Genomic DNA, 20,000 nt, shown 5'->3' with positions numbered 1-20,000 from the left:
TTATTATTATTATTATTATTATTATTATTATTATTACTATCATTATGTTCGTGACAAAGAGAAATGTTTTTGTCAGCCAGTCACGTCATCACACACACACACACACACACACACACACACACACACACACACACACACACACACGTACGTCACCCTCCCTCTCTGTGCCCCTCTCCCCCTCCCTGCGTCCCTTCACACCCTAACAACACAACCAGCTAATCACAGTCGACTGTTCCACTTGTCACCGGCGCCGGAGAGGCAAATGTGCCGTCAAAGGACCGTCAATAACTCGCTTGTGGCAGACAGACGGCGAGCAGCGGGGGTGAAGGGAGAGAGAGAGAGAGAGAGAGAGAGAGAGAGAGAGAGAGAGAGAGAGAGAGAGAGAGAGGTGAATAGGAAAACGAGGGGAGGAGTAAGGGAGTAAATGAATAAGGGAGATTACTAACCTCCCTCCCCTCATGTACTAAATGGCCACAGTTAAAGAAAATCTCGTGAAATTTAAGCAGAAAAAAAAAGCCAAGATTACCGGAAGCAATGCGAGAAACTAATTATTTGACTTTTTCTGCGTGTTTTGTGTTGGCTTGGTGAGGGAGGCGCTGCTGACCCCTGAGGCTGCTGCTGCTTCTCTCCTCCGTTCCCCTCACGAGTCCCCAGAGAAGCGTCACAAAGATTCGGTGTTCCGGAACGAAGGGAAGGGAGGTGCAGAAAGTCGCCCCTTTCCTGTTTGTAGTGGTGATAGTAGTAGTAGTATTAGTAGTGGTGGTGGTGGTGGTGGTGGTGGAGGAATGATACGTATTTCCAGTGTGTGTGTGTGTGTGTGTGTGTGTGTGTGTGTGTGTGTTAAACTCAAATATAAGAGAATGAAAAAATATTTCTCTCTCTCTCTCTCTCTCTCTCTCTCTCTCTCTCTCTCTCTCTCTCTCTCTCTCTCTCTCTCTCTCTCTCTCTCTCTCTCTCTCTCTCTCTCTCTCTCTCTCTCCCACCACAACAAGTTCCCCTCTTACACCCAAACTAACCCAAACTGCTCTTCTCCTCTCTCTCTCTGTCCCCTAAATGCTTTTCCCTCTTTCCTCCCTCCTGTCCCTCCGTCCCTCCGTCCTTTCGTTCCTCACCCTCCCTTGACGTGCCATACTGCCGCCCCCAACCCGTGTCCTCCCCTTGTACTCCCCTAGTCCTGCCAGGTGGCCGCCCCTCTTCCCCCCCAGGACAGATGAGGCTACTGATGGGTCCCCTCCGCTCCCCTTCGCTCCGTTGTGTCTCCCGCGCGTGAAAATCAAATTAGAAAACCATAAAATTGTAAAGGAGAGTTTAACAGGCGGGTGTACTGTACTGCTTCGTGAGAGAGAGAGAGAGAGAGAGAGGGAAAGAGAGAGAGAGAGAGAGAGAGAGAGAGAGAATGTAATGATGACGAGGCGAGAAAAGAATGACGAGATGCAAAAGTAGATGTGAATGCAGAGATAAAAAGCAAGAGGAGAGGAGGAGGAAGAAGAAGAGGAGGAGGAGGAGGAGGAGGAGGAGGAGGAAGAGGGAGAAGTAACGGGATGCGGAAGAGGATGAAGTGTTTATGTGACTACCATTTGTCGCTTTTTATCATCATAATGGAGGATTAATCTATTTGGTCGCTTCCTCGCTCCTACTGCTGCTGCTGCTGCTGCTGCCGGACAGACCTCTCCCTTAACCCCGCTCACGCCGCACTGCTCACCTTGATAAGCTAAAACATTCAACTTTTCTTCATTCAAACAAAGAGCATTTTCCTCTCGTAACGCATATGTTGAAGTAAATGTTAATGAATCTTCTGAGAAACCGATCATTATCATCACTACACTTCCTTTCCCAGCAGTGCAAAGCTTCATGTGACTGTTAAGGGGGAATCAAACACGATCTTACGTAATCTGATGGCTTTACCTTTACATAATCTAACCTTCCCGAGGCAGAGAACACCTTTACCTGTTGTTAGCATCATTTTTCTATTAGCATCATCACGCGTAGAGCAGTAATGATGACACACTCGCTGCAGAGGACGAGACTCATTATAATATTATCGTTCGGGTAAGGACGATGAAGAGCGGGGTAATAGCGGGGGTAAAGTGAGCACCGTGTCTCATTACTCGCTCATGCCTCGCAGCACGCCTCCCCGCGAGTATGCTGTACAGGAAGCGGCGCGGAAAGACAAGGGAAAGAAAAATGGTGCTATGTTTTATGCTCACCCTCCACCGTCTTCATTAATTTCTATCGACGGAGTAATGCGAGTGAAACGTCCCCACAAAATATCCCCAAATTGAATACGTACGTTGGATTCAGCGAGGGGGTTCTCAGTGGTGCGTTCTTTATGTGTACGGTTTGAGAGAGGTGAGTGGTGCCTTGATAATTGCATGTTTCGTCTGTGTTTTGTTTCTCCCGCCACGCCTCGAGACGCTCAACCTCCCAACACAGCGAGAGAAGAAATGAAACCTGTTATTTGTTTTCCGACGCCCAAACGTACGTAGAGCTGAAGAAAGACGCTGTTAACTTGGAAATAAATAAAAGTTACATATCCAGCCATGAAGAAAAGTCAAATTCACGTAGGAAATATAAAATGAGGGAAGTGTCGTTAAATTCTCATAAAATATAAATGAAGTCTTATCGCATTAAACTAGACAAGAGAAGTGAACTCATCGTGGAATGTACTGAAGAAAAAAAAAGAAAAAAAAAACCTTGTTCCTTGCCTCACATGAACATCAGAGGAAAAGACCAGAGCACAGCAAAAGAAGTACGAGGAGTCACCAGCACCAAGTAAAAATGAAGCCTTATCGCATTAAACTAAACAAGAGAAATGAAAAAGAAAAATCGCCTGTTCCTTGCCTCACATGAACACTGGAGGAGAAGAACTGAGCACAGTAATGGAAGTAAGTCAAGAACAGAGAGTCACCAACACAAGCAGAGGCACACTCACCGGCCCGTCTTGGTAATGATCATTTCGGTGCCCAGCTCGAAGAACTTCTCCCACAGCTCCTTCGTTTCCAGGTGGCAGTCTACGCTCTCCAATTCTGGACAGTTGCCCTTCGACTTCATCACCAACTTGCTCGCTTTGCTCTCCTTGTGGGTGGAGGGCGAGTCTGAGGAGGTGGATTCCGGGGTCTTGGAGCATGGCCGGTCGAGTGGATCCTTTGTGCTGTCCACGTCGCAGTCCTCCTTGTCTGACACCACGTCGATGTCTATGTCCTCCGTCTCAATGTCCGCGGCGTCGTCCAGCTCGTCCTCGGACTTAATGCTCGTCTCCGGGAGCTTCTCTGTGGGTGGAAGGAGGTTGGGTTAATTGTCGCGTCGCAATACCAGCAAGGAGTCATGTTTAATTGGTTTGTTTTCTTAGGTTAGGTTACATTTGGTTAGTTGACGTGATTTTAGGGGAGGTGAGGTAAGGTGATGTTATTTGGTGTGGTTTGGTAAGGTTAAGTTTCGTTATGATTCGTTTTGTTAAGTTGATTTATTAGGGTACGGCAGTATTTATGGTTTGGCTTCATTTGCTAAGGTTACGTTAAGTTATGTTTGACTTGAGATGATCTACCTAATCTGCGGTATGTTAGGCAGAGAAAGGCATGGTTATATATTTAGTTTGGTAAAGCTAGGTAAGATAACACTAGACTTGCACCTTCCTAAAACCAAATTGAAAGATGGAGTAGGCATGTCCCTTCCCCATCAGCCATCACGATTCTGGCCAGCTGGACAAAAGAGTGAAGCAGACACCAGGCCGCATACCAGGGCGCAATGAGTGAGTCGTGCTGGCTACCTTAATACATCGGTTTGAGGCTGTACAGACTTGCCTGCCTCGCCACCCGCTGTTTAGGTGGCGGTGTCAAAAGGGGCGCTACTTTACGGCCTGGCATAGTTAGAGACCAGCATGTGTTACCACCGCCGCTGCCAACACCACCACCACTATTACCAGGAAAAGAATATAAACCAACCAGGTAAAAGTGAAAGAGAAAGGTGGTAAAAAAATCACGCATTACACGTCCCCACCTCTTCTCGTGCAGCGGCTGGTGAGGAGCACACGCAAGCTACTGGTGTCCCTCCCGCCGTCACCACCATCATCACCACTACCCTCTATCCTCCCTCCCTCCCTCCCCCGCGACTCCCTCCAACTCAAGTCCATCATCACGTTCGCGCCTTTGTCAACCAGCTCTGATCTCAAGTCACATGCCGGCACGCGAGTCCTGGCCAGGGTTGAGGTGGTGGTGGTGGTGGTGGTAGTGACAGTAACGCAAAGGAGCACAAAGGAAGAACGAGGATAATTTTGCTGGCCTATACGAGGTTGTTTGTGAGAAGTTACTCTATTTTAAAGTGAGAGATGTAGAATAAATAGTAAAGGTGGTAGTCTCTCTCTCTCTCTCTCTCTCTCTCTCTCTCTCTCTCTCTCTCTCTCTCTCTCTCTCTCTCTCTCTCTCTCTCTCTCTCTCTCTCTCTCTCTCTCTCTCTCTCTCTCTCTCTCTCTCTCACACACACACACACACACACACACACACACACACACACACACACACACACACACACACACACACACACACACACACACACACACACACACACACACACACACACACACATGTAACAGTTTAAGCTACACACCAAACCCTTTCTGGAGAAACACCTGATCATGGTTCATTAAGGCGCGGCCCACCTGTGCTGCTGCTCACATCTGCGAAAGTCACGCGTGAAGCCGAGAGAGGTGACGCGACACGTGTTTTGAGGACTGTTTTCCTGTCACTGATTACAAACGAGTCCCCTTTCAGGAAATACTAATAAAAGGAGATAATTTTGATACATTATTTTCCTTTACTACCTGCTTGGATTTGTAAATGATACTGGTAAGTGACATTGGAACATATGTGGGTTTTCAAGGGAAGTTATTATAGATATTGAAACTTCAGTGGGAGGTGGAATATTCATGTGGTGGTGAATTGATAATGTTCACAACTGTTCCTCGTGTTTATGTCTCCATCAAATGTCGTGTCGTGTGGAAATGGTCATCTTTCTGCCTTGCCTTGCGCTGCCTTGGCTTAGCTTGCAGGTGTGTGTGTGTGTGTGTGTGTGTGTGTGTTTAGTGGGAATGAAACATTAATTTGAAAGTTTTCTGTATCAATTATCTCTCTCTCTCTCTCTCTCTCTCTCTCTCTCTCTCTCTCTCTCTCTCTCTCTCTCTCTCTCTCTCTCTCTCTCTCTCTCTCTCTCTCTCTCTCTCTCTCTCTCTCTCTCTCTCTCTCTCTCTCTCTCTCTCTCTCTCTCTCTCTCTCTCTCTCTCTCTCTCTCTCTCTCTCGTACATACAACATTTTCATCGTCGTGTGCAAGAGAGAGAGAGAGAGAGAGAGAGAGAGAGAGAGAGAGAGAGAAACACACGACGTTAAAATAAATCAAATTCAGCGTACACTTCTCCAAATCACAGAGAATTAATGTAGAGTAAATATAAACAAAGCAACAAGTAACAAAATCAAGTGCATACACCAATTTTACAGTTATATTTTTATCACCTTTTGTATTTGAGATGAAAATTTAGGGTATGAATAAGAAAAAAATACATTTATACGTAAGTAAAATTGCACGAGTCTTGTTTTTTTTTTTATCTTAACTTTCAATCTTTTTATATGTTATCTCATGTAATACTCTTACTTAGGGATTTATATCACACTTAAATCACACTTTCAATCTCTCGTTTAAACACCTGCCAGGTTTTTTTTTCATGCTTTTTTTTGCGTGTGTTTTTTTTTTTTTATGTTGATTCATGTTTATAATTTTATGATGACGATTTTTTATTTCTTTTTTTGTGTGTGTGTGTGTTTGTCATTTGTGTGTGTTTTTTTTTAATGATTTAGAGCAAGTTTGTGTTTTTTTTTTCTTTATTGATGTAGTAGTACCAATAGTAGTTACTGATGTTGTTGTCGTCGTCGTTGTTGTTGTTGTTGTTCTTATTGATATAGAAGTAGTAGCATTAATAGTACGTTCTACTAAGTAGTAACCGTGTTTGGGGCACACAAAGTACTATTTGCATTCACTTAATATCAAATTTTCGATGCACAAGTGGCGCGTGAACACATGTGCATCGTGTGTGTGTGTGTGTGTGTGTGTGTGTGTGTGTGTGTGTGTGTGTGTGTGTGTGTGTGTGTGTGTGTGTGTGTGTCTCCGTTCTCAGCTCTGAAGCTTTAATGTAGGAAGTAATTTTGGTAAACACAGTACGTATTCATTCTTTTAAATTACGAGTATGTGTTCATTTTTAACAAGTGTTTGCCTACACTATTGATTCATGGTCACTGTGGCAGCTTGTGACGCGGGGCATGATGAAAACTTGAAATTCTGAAATAAGATTAGACAGCTTTCCATTCATTTTACTAATTCGCCTTTAAAGTTCCCTTGTGAGGACATCAAACACACACCACCAGTGATAATAGAGTAATAGAAGTGTTGCGTTCCACGTGCTTCGTTCCGGCGTCACTTCACACAGACCACGCGTCACCCTTCGTCAGGAACATAATGGAGACTTTTATAATGTAGACAAATAGGAATTCCTCGATATTGTGTATCATAACATGCAGGAAGTAGCGTACTTCCTGCTTATTCATCTCTCGGCTGCTTCCTTGAGGGTCGCCACGGCGCATCCTCCCCCACTCCACCTTCCTCTGTCTTCTGCTGCAGCCATCACTCGCTTGTCTTCCTTCTCTGTCCCGAAACCATCTGTTTGGTATCTCTTCCTACTGTTTGATGAGTTTATATCCAGTGTCCTCCACTTCACTCTCCCCTCTTTGTCCCCAAACTGACGTGCATCCTTGCTATAACACCATTAAGGTAGAGAGTGTGAATTAAAAGGAACTGTGAGTATGAATAACAGACGGGTAAAAATCTCTATATTCTATGTTATGATATCTAATTATCCTTGTTGTGAATTTAAATTAGTGCGTAAAAAATCTCTATATGTGAGAATTTATGAAAGCGTTGGTGTGGAGGAGTTTTGTTAGTGTGTTGGTGCTCTGTGGATGCCAACAGATGGGGAGCGTGTGGGCGGCGGTGTGGAGGACTGCAGTGTGGCGCCCATCTTGGTGTTCTCTTGACTTTAGATGAGTTTAGTGGGTGATTTCTTTCTCATCAGTAAATTTTTCTTACTGCTGCTCCTGCTGCTGTTACTGTTGCTACGACTACTATTAATAATAATAATAAGAAGAAGAATAACTAATAATAATAATAATAATAATAATAATAATAATAATAGTAATAATAATAATTCTGTCTTCTAGCAAATTTCACATTTTTAGTAGTAGTAGTAGTATTTGTTGATGTTGTAATAGTAATGATAACAGCAGCAGCAGTAGCAACAACAACAACAACAACAAGAACAACAACAACAACAACAACAATCACGGCTACCAGCATCCTGAACACACACACACACACACACACACACACACACACACACACACACACACACACACACACCACCACCACCACCACCACCACCACTCAGGCCGCTCAGCAACACCTACAGTACACCCGCTCGCCTGCTAAACACACGGGCCGCGTTCTTTACAGCCCAGCCGAAAAAAAAAATAAATAAATAGATAAATAAATAGCATAAATAATGGCACGCTAATTGTTTTCATATAATTGAGTGGTTTAAGTTTAAGGGATTTGTATGGAATTATTTAAGCTTGTTTGTTGTGAGGAAAATAATTTGCATTTTTATTCCGTTGTAGATTCGCGCGAATTTCATCCTGGCCGCTGCATTTACTGGCCGGATATTGCTGCTGATAAAACGGCGGCGCTCCAAATGGCTCGCGTCAGATGGGCGGCCGCGTGCAATTAGAAGGCGCGGGCTGCTTGTTTTAGTACTTTGTGGGTGAAGCTAGCAGTGGTAGCAGTAGTAGTGGTAGTATTGGTGGTGGTGGTGGTGGTCGTAGGAGTAGAAGTGGTAGCAGGGTAAGTAATTTTCCGTAATTTGGCCAAATCACCCACAGTTATCCTCAGTCACCTTTCCTACGTCTTCCCACACTATTTTCTCGCCATCTTCTGTCATTATCCTCCAACACCAAACCCTCGCACTGTTTTCCGGCACCTACTACCCAGCAACACCTTTTTTTTTTTTTTACACCTCCTCCAAACACCTTCCCTACATCTCTCTGCCTTACATTTTACACCTGTCCCACACAACCTTCACACCTGAGTTCCTCCCATTTCTTAACTCGCATACCTACAGCTCTTCCCAACATCTTCCCCCTCACACCTCCGCCTCACCCAGCCACTTACACTTCTTCCTTGCACCGCTACACTGTTATAATAAAAAGTTTCAATCCCCTAGCTTACTATTCGTCTGTCTACAGTATCTAGCACAGGGGACAATAACTTTTCTTTGTTTGACCAGACATTGCATCGAGGGCGGCGGGTCGTTGCCTTCTGGTTCACTAATACAAAGCAGGTAAAGCGATCTGACACAAGCATCACCACCAGAGTCCCTGTCACGCACACATACATACGTATATATTCATATACAAAAGTTTTATCATTGTTGTTATCAGAATTGTCATTCATTGTTTTCATTGCAATCGGAAATATTATCAGTGTTGTAGTTTTTCTTATTAGTGATAAGATTTGATGCAGTAGTAGTAGTAGTAGTAGTAGTAGTAGTAGTAGTAGTAGTAGTAGTAGTAGTAGTAGTAGTAGGAGGAGGAGGAGGAGGAGGAGGAGGAGGAGGAGGAGGAGGAGGAATTCTCTCTCTCTCTCTCTCTCTCTCTCTCTCTCTCTCTCTCTCTCTCTCTCTCTCTCTCTCTCTCTCTCTCTCTCTCTCTCTCTCTCTCTCTCTCTCTCTCTCTCTCTCTCTCTCTCTCTCTCTCTGACAGACAGACAGACACGCAAGCAGAGACGCACAAAATATCAGTAGACATGAATTGACACAAGAAACAAAGTATCGTAATCGACAATTCTTGCTTTGTTTGCTTTTAAGTCGTGATCGGAAGGAATAACACACACACACACACACACACACACACACACACACACACACACACACACACACACACACACACACACACACACACACACACACACACACACACACACGAGAAAAGTCCCCACACACACATCTTAGTATTAATATTGTTAGCTGATGAGTGTGTGTGTGTGTGTGTGTGTGTGTGTGTGTGTGTGTGTGTGTGTGTGTGTGTGTGTGTGTGTGTGTGTGTGTGGGGGGGGAAGTGGAATTACATATATAATTTCCTCGAAGTATGGACCGCCTTTCCTTTGAAAGAGAGAGAGAGAGAGAGAGAGAGAGAGAGAGAGAGAGAGAGAGAGAGAGAGAGAGAGAGAGAGAGACGCTGTTTACACTTGCCTAATAATTGGTACGTGATCATTCCTGAATCGCATGCACCCTTTCTTGCATCATTCGTGCCTCGCCTCGCCGCCCTGCCTCTCCTCCACACACGCCGCCACCTTCGCTACACCCACATATCTTTCCTCGTGTGTACACTCCGCTGGTATGATATTTGAAAAGCCACCACCAAGCCAGGCCAGACACTCCCTCTATTGCACAGCGTCCCTCTTTCTTGCCTTGTTCCTCTTCTTTCATCTTTATCGTCCTTATTCTTCTCTCTTCGTTAGTTCCCTGCCGCTTCATCATTTTCACACACACACACACACAGACACACACACACACACACACACACACACACACACACACACACACACACACACACACACACACACACACACACACACACACACACACACACACACACACACACACACACGACAACCTTCCTTAACCACTGTGCACGCCTTGATTCGCCCCCGGAAATATTAGCTATCAATTAGAACACCGCCACCCGTTCCCTTCTGCTGCCGCCCTCACCACCGCCACCACCGCCCAGCCGCCTTCCTGTCCTCTTCGTCCTCCTCCACCCGACAGTGCGAGGAGAAAACCTGCTCTTGACTATTACTTAAAACTTGCTCTCTAATAAGGTGACTACATGACTGGAATGACACGTTTCGGGGATCAACTCACTCCCAAGTTCCTCTGCCGCGTGACTGATGTGTTTGATGCAAGTTTTGTTCGGTTTTATTTATTTGGGTAAAGGGGAGAGGGTGTGTGTGTGTGTGTGTGTGTGTGAGGCGAGTGTTTTTTTTTTTTTTTTTTTTTTTTGTTTCCGTTTTCTTTCGTTCTTAGATCTTTTTTTGTGATGGGTTACTATTTTTTTTCATTAAGAATTGTAAATCGTAACTGAATGAGATGGCAGTGATGGTGATAGTAAAGGTAGCGATTGTAGTACGTATTAACAATGATAATGACTGCAGTACCTAATAACAACAGCACTAGTAGTAGTAGTAGTAGTGTATGATAATAATAACAATACAAACATCACGACAGCCAAAATCAACAAGAGAAAACAAACAAACCATAAACCACAGTAGTAACACACCAACTTAATGATTAAAACACTACCACTATCACCACCACCACCACCACCACCACCACCAGTAGGGGCTCAATACGCTTTAGCGCCTGTGTTGCGTGAGTCCCCGTGAGGAAGCTCATAATGGAATCCGACACCCACACGCACCGCCACGGCCGAATTAGCTGGTTGGGCTTATTAAGTGTTGGAGCGGAGGCCTGGTGGCTGGCTGGCGGGCGGGCTGGCGGGGAGGCTACGTGGCGATAGGTCCCCACTCCGCCACCTCCCCAGCCACCCATCCCTAGGCAGGATTAGTTGTAGCTAGGCAGAGAGAGAGAGAGAGAGAGAGAGAGAGAGAGAGAGAGAGAGATTTCTACTGTTGGACGAATTTTTTTTTCTCTTTCTTGATATTTTTCTTTCCATCTTATTTTCATTTCGTCTCATGTCCCCCTTCATTCTCTCTTTACAGCACATGTACCTACAGACGGAGGCTCGTTCCCTCTTGACTGACTGGCTGACTGGCTGACTGACTGACTGACTGTCGCCGCCGCCTCACGCTGATATTAAGGTAAGGAAAAAGGAAGAGAGACTGGGAGTATTGTAATATTTGTAAGTCGTAAAAGATAATGAGGGTGACAATGCCAGCGACAGTTTCTTCACCGTCCTCTGACCTTCGCTGGCAACATGGTGAATTTGAATAAAGAATTGAGGAAAAGAGAAAAAAAGAAAAAGAAAAAAGGAACAGATGATGAAGGAGAGAAATACTCACACAGTTTCCTGAATCCTGACATAAAGAATGGAAGGGAAAAAACAAGGGAAAATATTTGTTGATGAAGGACAAATTATTTACACTGTCAGTTTCCGTCTCCCGTATTCAACATCACGCCGGGACAGGAAGAGAGAGAGAGAGAGAGAGAGAGAGAGAGAGAGAGAGAGAGAGAGAGAGAGAGAGAGAGAGGGGGGAGGGTAAATAAAACATTGTCTCTGTCATGTGATTTCTGATTACAGTTTTTATCTCTCTCTCTCTCTCTCTCTCTCTCTCTCTCTCTCTCTCTCTCTCTCTCTCTCTCTCTCTCTCTCTCTCTCTCTGCGCCATCTAGGAGTTAAAATCCGCGTATTATCTTACCTACCTTGAACATAATATATTGGAAGTTACCGAGGTATTCCAGAGCGCTTTCATGAATCAAATGGTCGTTTAACAAGGACTAATCATCAATTAGGACAAACAATATCCAAAAGAATCCGAAAATTAATCTCCGTGGCCTTTGAAAACAGTCCTTTTGAAATGTTTAGGTCATTCGACGCAAACAAAATCCGCGTATGAAGAGAGCAAGAACTGTTGATTTGATCCTCTCTCCTCTCCCTCTCACTCTCCCTCGCCAGACAATACACTTCATTACCTCATGTTCCCGCGCCGCAGCTGGGAGGAAAAAATGAGAGAAAAAATTGAATCCCCACACAAGAGAGGATGTTTTATTAATATCCTCCTGATTAACCCAGGTGTAGGGGGCTGGAGGGAAAGGGGAGGGCAGGGAATAGTGGAGGCACCTTTGTCGACCCCCTCCTCATAGCCGAAAGAAGAAGAGAGGGGATGGAAGGGATGATAGGAAGGAGAGGAGGGGAGAGGGGTCGACGAGCCTACATTACAGTGATAGGAAAGAAGCAAGGGGGAGGAAGAAATAGACTCTGATAGAAAGGAAGAGAGAGAGAGAGAGAGTCCATAACAGTAAGATTAACAAAAGGAAACACAATTATACATGAGCTATGTGTCGTAAAGAGAATCTGAATTGGCTCAGACTGATGCATTAAGCTGTAAATAACTGGATCAACTGGTAATTACTTTGTGGGAAGTGACAGAAACATTTGACAGTCGGGGCGGGACAGGAGGATCATCTTGACGGACTTCCCACGTAACCCTATACGCAGACCGGCAGGTATCTCAGTCTAACATTGCTTCATCTTCCTCCTCTTAGTTAATCACCCTTTGTAATACTTATTGACTTCCCACGTAACCCTATACACAGCCCGGCAGGTATCTCAGTCTAACATTGCTTCATCTTCCTCCTCTTAGTTAATCACCCTTTTTAATACTTATTGACTTCCCACGTAACCCTATACACAGCCCGGCAGGTATCTCAGTCTAACATTGCTTCATCTTCCTCCTCTTGATTAATCACCCTTTGTAATACTTATTGTTATTTTTCCGACGCCTTTGACTCTGATTTCGTTTCAGTATCTCTAGATTACTTTTTTGTGGGTGAAAATGGAAGTCCGGACACATAATGGATTTGAAATACTAGATTACTCAAGACGTGTGTTTCGAAACGATGCACAAACGCTACACCAGACATTTTCATTAGCTAAAAACAGACGAAGCAGTTAAAATTAATCGTGTATTCCTTATGTTCATTCCTCGTGTCTACTTCATCTCTAGCCCAGATTCTTAAGTACTAAGGTAATGCCAGGGAGTCAGGCTTAAGGTCCATGCGTGTGTGAGGCAGTGTTGGTGAGTCAGTGAGGGGGTCACCGGGAGTCAGGAGGCACCAATGAACTTCCATGGACTCGTTCGTGCCGATGTCGCGCCACGCACACACCAGGCGGACAGACACCTCCCGTAACGCGCCAGTCAGCCAAGCAGCCACAGCCGTCGTGTCTGGTGTCCTGATATCTACGTGGTATCATGACTCTGCTTATATCTTTCCCTGTTCTTCTTTTCCTCTTCATTCTAAGCTGTGAATTTGCCTCTGATAGCAAGAGAAGGGAAAAACTAATTCTGTGTTCGCCTTACGTGTCCAATACCTAAAGTAGTATTATTAAAACAGTAGTAGTAGAAGTAGTAATGATAGTAATAATAGTAATAATGTGAAAAATAGATGGCGATCAGAAAGGTAATTATAATTTTCACTTAGGAAGTTTATAGGGAGTCAGAGAAAGACCACCATTCCTATCCTCCCCCCTCTCTTCCACCCTCCCCTCCTCCGCCGCGCCCGTCACCGCATCACGCCCAGGGGAAAAACAACTCCTCGAACTCCATCACCACACATGTAAACATTATACAACTCCGCTCCCCACCCACCAACACCTCCGCCATCACCACTCCCTCTCTCTCACTCACATTTCCACCCACTCCCCTCTCTCCCTTACTCCATCACTCACCTTCTTCCACCTTCACTGCCGTCCTTCCTCGCCCAGTACCTCACCACCACCACCACCACCACCACCACTGACATGCCAACACCAGCATACAACGAATCAAGCTGCGGCAAGCGACTCCCCATCCACCCTCTCTCTCTCTCTCTCTCTCTCTCTCTCTCTCTCTCTCTCTCTCTCTCTCTCTCTCTCTCTCTCTGTTTCGTGGAGGTGAGCTTTCAGTTTCCCGCGTCTTCGTGTTCACGTGATGATATTTTTTTGCCTCATCCTTTTCTTCCTTTAATTCAGTCTGTCAATTAGTGAATCAACGCATAATTATTACCCCCTGATTTCTCAGATACGAGTTTAGAAGCTGACGGTTTCTTCACCTTCACTCCTTCTCCTCCCCCTGCTCCTCCCTTACCTCCTTTCTTTCCTCGCACCTCTAACCCTCCCTCCCCTCCTTTGCCTTCCTCCTTCCCTTATTCCTCCTCCCCTCTTTCACTCTTCTGCTAACTCCTTTCGGCTTCTTTTCTTCTTCCCCATCTTCTTCCCCTCTCTCCCTCCTTCCGCCTCCTCCTCCTTCTCGGTCTTTCCCTCCCAGCTCATCAAGGTTTGTGTAAATTTAATGGTTTCCGTGAACGCTGGCAACGGTGTGTGTGTGTGTGTGTGTGTGTGTGTGTGTGTGTGTGTAGTTCAGCCAATTAGAAACAGCGCCGCCATGTTTGTTTAACAGTTTTAATGTGCAAAGCGACCGTCACCTCAACATTCGTGTTTTTTTCCTCCCTCCCTCCCTCCCTCCCTCCCTCCTTCGTTCCCTCCCTTTCTCCTTCTCTCCTCTCTCTTTTCCTCCATTTTTTCCTGGTGCCCTTATTTTTCACCTTTTTAATTTTACTCTTTTACTTTCCTTTCCTTCCTCTTAATTCCTTTCCTCCAGTTTTCTTTCATTCTTCTACATATCCCCCTGTCCTTTTCGCCCTCTCTCCTTTCCCTCTTTTTCTACCACTCCTTCCCTTCGCTTCTTCCCTCCATTGCCCTCACCTCCCTTTACCTAACCTCCTCCTTTCTGTATCCCCTTTTTGCTCTCAACGCCTCCCCCTTCCCTTCTTTATCTGTATGGCCTACTGCTCCCGTCTCTCTCTCTCTCCCTCTCTCCCTCATATTTCACTCCCTACTTACTGCGTTCCCTTCTTTCTTCCTTTAAAAACTCGCTCCTCCCGGCCTGTCCATTTAGCCACTGAGTACAAGCTGTTAATGGATGCTTCCTCTTTTCCTTTACGGTTCCTTACCATTAAGAATCGTCTGAAAAGTAGGATGTGGAATCTATTGGTGCTTTGTAGGTATTCCTCGTGTTTGTTAGTATAGGCTGTGGTGAAGGTGTGATGTGTTGGTGGTTGGAGGTAAATGGTGAGGTTCTTCATGTTAGTTGGTAATATCTATATATAGCATAGGTAATAGATAGAAGGTAATGTATCTGGGTTGTATTCTTAAATGTCGTAACCTCTTAACAGGACCATTTTCTAAGGCCATAAAATGTTAGTCGGGTTCTCATTGGTGTACAGAATCTTCACTAAATTGTCACTAGGGTTTTGAGAACGCCCTTGAAAATTTCACCTTAGTGGCTTCAATGGGAGCCTGTTAGAAGCTTTCGAAACAAGATGCTCAACTCATTTTAAGATATGCAATGAGTATACTTGTAAATAGTCTGACTGAGTGAGTGACTTCCAAGAAATTACATGGAAACCGCCGCACGTTCTTTCATATTAATTTCTCTACTCATGTCTGCTTCCTTAAACGTCCGTCACTTTATGCGTGTATCTGTTTGTCTGTCTATTTCCGTCCTTGTCTACTTAACACGTGCCACTTTATGTATGTATGTATCTATCCGTCTGTCTGCCTCTGTCACTGTCCACCTGCTAAACACAACCTGTCTGTTTATGCACTTAACCGTCTGTATGTTTGTCCATCTCATCCAGTTACTATCTACTCGTTTAAATACCTATTACTTCATTGATTTACGAGCGCACCTATCTGCCTGTCTCCATTGCTGCCTACTTGTCTAAATATCTGGCACGTTATGTCTTTATCTGTCTATCTGCTATCCTCTGTACGTCTGTTTGCATTAACGCGTCCATCCCTCTATCACGTCCCCTTGTCTGTATGAGTGTCTCGGGTCGTTGTCATCACCTGCCGTTTGTCTCTCCTGAAATTGGTAAAGTGACGTCTCTCTCTTCCCTTCCCTTCCCTTCCCTCCCTCCTGCGTTTTCGATCCAGTGGTTGTGTTTCGGTGACTCTAAAAGTGGTTCGTAATTTCTTTAGTTGTCATTGTCTTTATATCTCGTTTGCTTACATTTTTTTTTTTAAGTATTTCTTTTCCCTGTCTCATTTACTTGGAAATTCCTGAAGTTTGCAGTAATTATCTTCATACATTTACTTATAATCCCTTAAAAGATAATTGTCCTCACTTCTATTCATCTTTCATTAACTTAAATAAAAAAAATAAAAAATGCCTCCTTCAATTATCTACCATGATCTTCACCTCTATTCATCTTTCTTTAACTTAAAAATTTACCTTCCTTACTTATATACCTAAAATCCATCAAAAATCACTCCCTAACATACCTAATCCCTCCAACATGCAGCAGAATATTCACAGTACAGACAGTGGAAGGCAAATAACAACAACAATTTCGAGACTACCGGAGGCTGCAAGCGTTTCATCAACCACCTTTACCCTGAAGTGTTACAGTGCGCTCAGGTGACTCGGATGTTTATTAACGATGTCATAATTACACCTTTCCTGCAAGCTTTCCATGATTTACGCGTCACGCAGTAAGCCACGCTGATATGCTTTCCTTCCTCCTCCTCCTCCTCTTCTTCCTCCTACCTCTTCTCATTTCCCTCTTTTCTTCCTTCTCGTTCTCGCTTTCTTCGTCACCAGCGTCTTCGTCTTCCTTCTTGTTTTTCCTCCTCTTTTTATTCTTCCTCCTCCTCCCTCTTTTCCTCTTCTTCATCATGTTACTCCCCCCAAATCTTTTTCGTCTCTCTTTTCCTCTTTCCTCCTCCTCCTCCTCCTCCTCCTCCTCCTCACCACACAGTAAATAAATCCAGGCCGGTGTCGTAAAGTCCGGATTAACATAGGCGAGGCATTTCATTTGAATACGTGAGATTTTATTTAGCGGGATTCATGCCTTGTCGACCGCAACTGCGCGCTGTAAAGTAATTCCAGAAGTGAAGGAGGAAGAGAAGGAGGAGGTGGAGGGGGTGGAACGTCTGGAACAACGGGCGCTCCTGAGTTAGTGGAATGCCTCTAACTTGGTGGAATTAGGTTGTGTTGTGAGGAACAGCGAGGCGACGTGGCGGGTTACCTGAACGTCTAGCGAATAATGGAGTGAGCTGGGGCGGTTTCTTGTCTCCCCCTTTCTTTCTTTCTTTCTTTCTTTCTTTCTTTCTTTCTTTCTTTCTTTTTTCTTAATTTTGTCTTTCCTCGTGTCTGTGTTAGGAGGGTGGGGGGTATGCATGCCTGTGTGTGCGTGTGTGTGCGTGTGCGTGTTTACCTGTTTGTGTTTACCTATTTGTGTTTTTACAGTATTGAATCGGGCTCTTGATGTGTGTTTGTGTGTGTGCGTGTGTGTGTGTGTAGTGCCCCTAGTTACCCAGTCCGTCAGTTAGGCAGTCAGTCCGATAAAACTCAATAAATCACCTATACATTTACCAAATCCACGAAAAAAAAAAAAAATCTAAACCTGTCTTTTCACCAAGTCACCTAGTCATGCAGTCAGTCCTAGCCTACGCGTACACCCCAGTCAGTCAGTCACGCAGCGAGGCAATCAGGCAGTCCTCCCCCTCAGTCAGGCAGTCAATCAAGCAGCAGCAAGTCTAGTTACGGCGTGAGTTATAGCGGAACACAATACTGAGTAACACGAAGCAGGCGGGAGTGGGAGGAGGGAGCAGCGTGGCTCATCACCTCTTTCTTCATCCTGGCTAGTGCTTCGGTGTTTCCGCCCACCACGGAGGCACCTATAGATTGAGGAAGCCGTCTGTTGAAATCCCTGAGGTGCAGTTATGAAGATACAGCGGTATTTTCTTATTTATCTAACATTTTTTTTTTTTTTTCACTTAGTTTCTTGTTTGTTTTTAGAAGTTTTTTTGAAATTATTCCCAAGTTAGCACGTCACCTTGTTTGTACCGTCATGTATAAAATTATTCCTTAGTATCTACATATAACCGCTCCTTGAAATCATTCCCAAGTTAGGGTAACATAAGTTTTGCATACGTCACCTTGTCCTTACCGTCATATATCAAATTATTACTTCGCCACAGAGTTATGCATCGTGTGTCCCCGTCACCCACTCCGCCTGCCTGTTTGTCCCCCCACCCCCTACCGTGCACCGCGTATTCATGCCGAGCAGTACAGCAGCACACGTGACGTCACTGCGGAGTTAGCTAATCACGGCCCACAACAGGATGGCGGCGCAGAGGTCGCTCCATAAATTATTCAGCGAGTGGTAGGGTATTACTGTTTGCAAGGTGATTTATACCAGCCCCTTGCCGCGTGTCTCCTCGCCGTGATTATTTGTTTCGCTGGTGACACATTATTCACATTCATTATTCAGATAGTTGTGGCATTCGTTATAATTCATTAGTATACATGTGAGTGGGTGGGTCTCGTGTGTGTGTGTGTGTGTGTGTGTGTGTGTGTGTGTGTGTGTGTGTGTGTGTGTGTGTGTGTGTGTGTGTGTGTGTGTGTGTGTGTGCATCCCTAGGGAGTGTATCCGTAATGGAATCTAGTGTGTGTGTGTGTGTGTGTGTGTGTGTGTGTGTGTGTGTGTGTGTGTGTGTGTGTGTGTGTGTGTGTGTGTGTGTGTGTGTGTGTGTGTGTGAAAAACGAAGGAAAGCTGAGAATAAAAAAATTAAAAAATAAACGGAAATATATGAAGGAAGAGGATGGAATATTAGATAAAGGTTAATAGAAAGAACAGAGAAAGAAACATATAGAAAGTAAACGGGAATGAAAGAATAAGAAGTAAAAAAAAAAGAAAAACGAAATTGAAAGATGTAGGAAAAAATAAGACAAAGAAGGAGAGGGGAAAGATCATGGAAAAGAAAACGAAAAAAAAAAGACACGGAGGAGAAAGGGCAAGGAAAGAAAGAGGAAGAGAGAGGAAGGAAGGAGAAGAGAAGTGCAATAATAATTCTCCGCACTTGAGCCATACCTGTGTCGCCCCGCTCCGCCTTTTCCTCTCTCTCTCTCTCTCTCTCTCTCTCTCTCTCTCTCTCTCTCTCTCTCTCTCTCTCTCTCTCTCTCTCGCTCGCCAAACTCACTGTCTCATCGCTAGCGTGAGTTATGTTGTCACCCTCGCCGCGCCCCGCCACCACCCCGGCCCCGCCCCTCTCGTAGAACACCAGTCTATTTTTCTATCGCGCTATTGACCCGACACCTCCCTTCCCTCCCTCCTTTTCCCTTCCCCATCCCTTCCCCATGTGCGACCGTGTCCAGCCCGACGTCAGTGGTGGCGGCCTGACACATTCTCTCTCCCTCCCCACCCACGCCCGCGTAAGATGTATGGGTGTAAGGTTCCCGCGTCCTCGCCAGGCAAAATTCGCTGTCTCGGGGTCACAGCGGCGGCGGCGGCGATCTCAGGGGAGTTCTCGCTTGGTGTTAAATGTTGTGTAGCTGATGTAATATTGAAATGTATTAGAGGTATGAGAGGGTTGTGTATATATATCATCCCTCTTTCTGTTTTCTCTCTCCGTCTTCCTGTCTCTCTCTCTCTCTCTTTCTTTCTCTCCTCATCCCGGTGCAGCTGCCATAAATGTCCCTCCCGTCCTGACAGTCGCGGCCTCTCCCGTAGACTCGTATCTCCGTCATTTTGTTGCGCGAAGGACAGACTAAAGAATCATGGGAAGCTCCGGGGAAGATATGTTGAATTGTTAAACTGGGTAAGGATATTTTTGTTCACATTCTCTCTCTCTCTCTCTCTCTCTCTCTCTCTCTCTCTCTCTCTCTCTCTCTCTCTCTCTCTCTCTCTCTCTCTCTCTCTCTCTCTCTCTCTCTCTCTCTCTCTCTCTCTCTCTCTCTCTCTCTCTCTCTCTCTCTCTCTCTCTCTCAAGCATCATTGAAATAACCACGAATTTTCCTGCAGTGAAGTCATTTCTATATCCCTGCGCGAGTAGCGGTGGGCGGGGGCAGCACGCAAGACAGCCCACACCTTAACATTACCCATGCCCGCCAGCCCTATCTACCCCGGTGGTTGATGCTCCCGCCACTACCGCCGCCACCATCATCATTATTAGCGTGGCCATCACCCGCACGAGAATGCATCCCAATTGAGTCCAAAACGGCCACGCCACGGGAGAGGGAAAAAATGTACTCGCGCCGCCAGGAAGCGAGAGTCGGAATGGCCAATAGACGTCAAAACGGCCCGCGACACTTAGGGGAGCTGGAAGGCGGCGGGTGGCGCTCGCTA

The 20,000-nt window shown here is 45.2% G+C and overlaps 1 protein-coding gene and 1 long non-coding RNA gene across 2 annotated transcripts in view; one reads left to right on the top strand and one right to left on the bottom strand.

Moving 5' to 3' along the window:
* The window catches only part of LOC135111161 (uncharacterized), a 220,426-nt gene that overhangs the window by 184,802 nt on the left and 15,624 nt on the right, over positions 1-20,000 (top strand). The window contains exon 5 of the long non-coding RNA XR_010273577.1: positions 10,871-10,969. This is a non-coding gene — a long non-coding RNA (uncharacterized LOC135111161). The remainder of the gene's footprint in view (positions 1-10,870; positions 10,970-20,000) is intronic.
* The window catches only part of LOC135111160 (T-box transcription factor TBX20-like), a 105,875-nt gene that overhangs the window by 75,381 nt on the left and 10,494 nt on the right, over positions 1-20,000 (bottom strand). Inside the window, exon 2 of the mRNA XM_064024188.1 lies at positions 2,933-3,269. Coding sequence (XP_063880258.1) covers positions 2,933-3,269 — 337 coding nt within the window. The remainder of the gene's footprint in view (positions 1-2,932; positions 3,270-20,000) is intronic.

This window comes from Scylla paramamosain, chromosome 21, assembly GCF_035594125.1.
Source record: "Scylla paramamosain isolate STU-SP2022 chromosome 21, ASM3559412v1, whole genome shotgun sequence".
In the NCBI taxonomy this organism is placed as follows: domain Eukaryota; kingdom Metazoa; phylum Arthropoda; class Malacostraca; order Decapoda; family Portunidae; genus Scylla; species Scylla paramamosain.
Note: the sequence above shows the minus strand (reverse complement) of the source record. Positions and strands in the feature narration are given on the sequence as shown.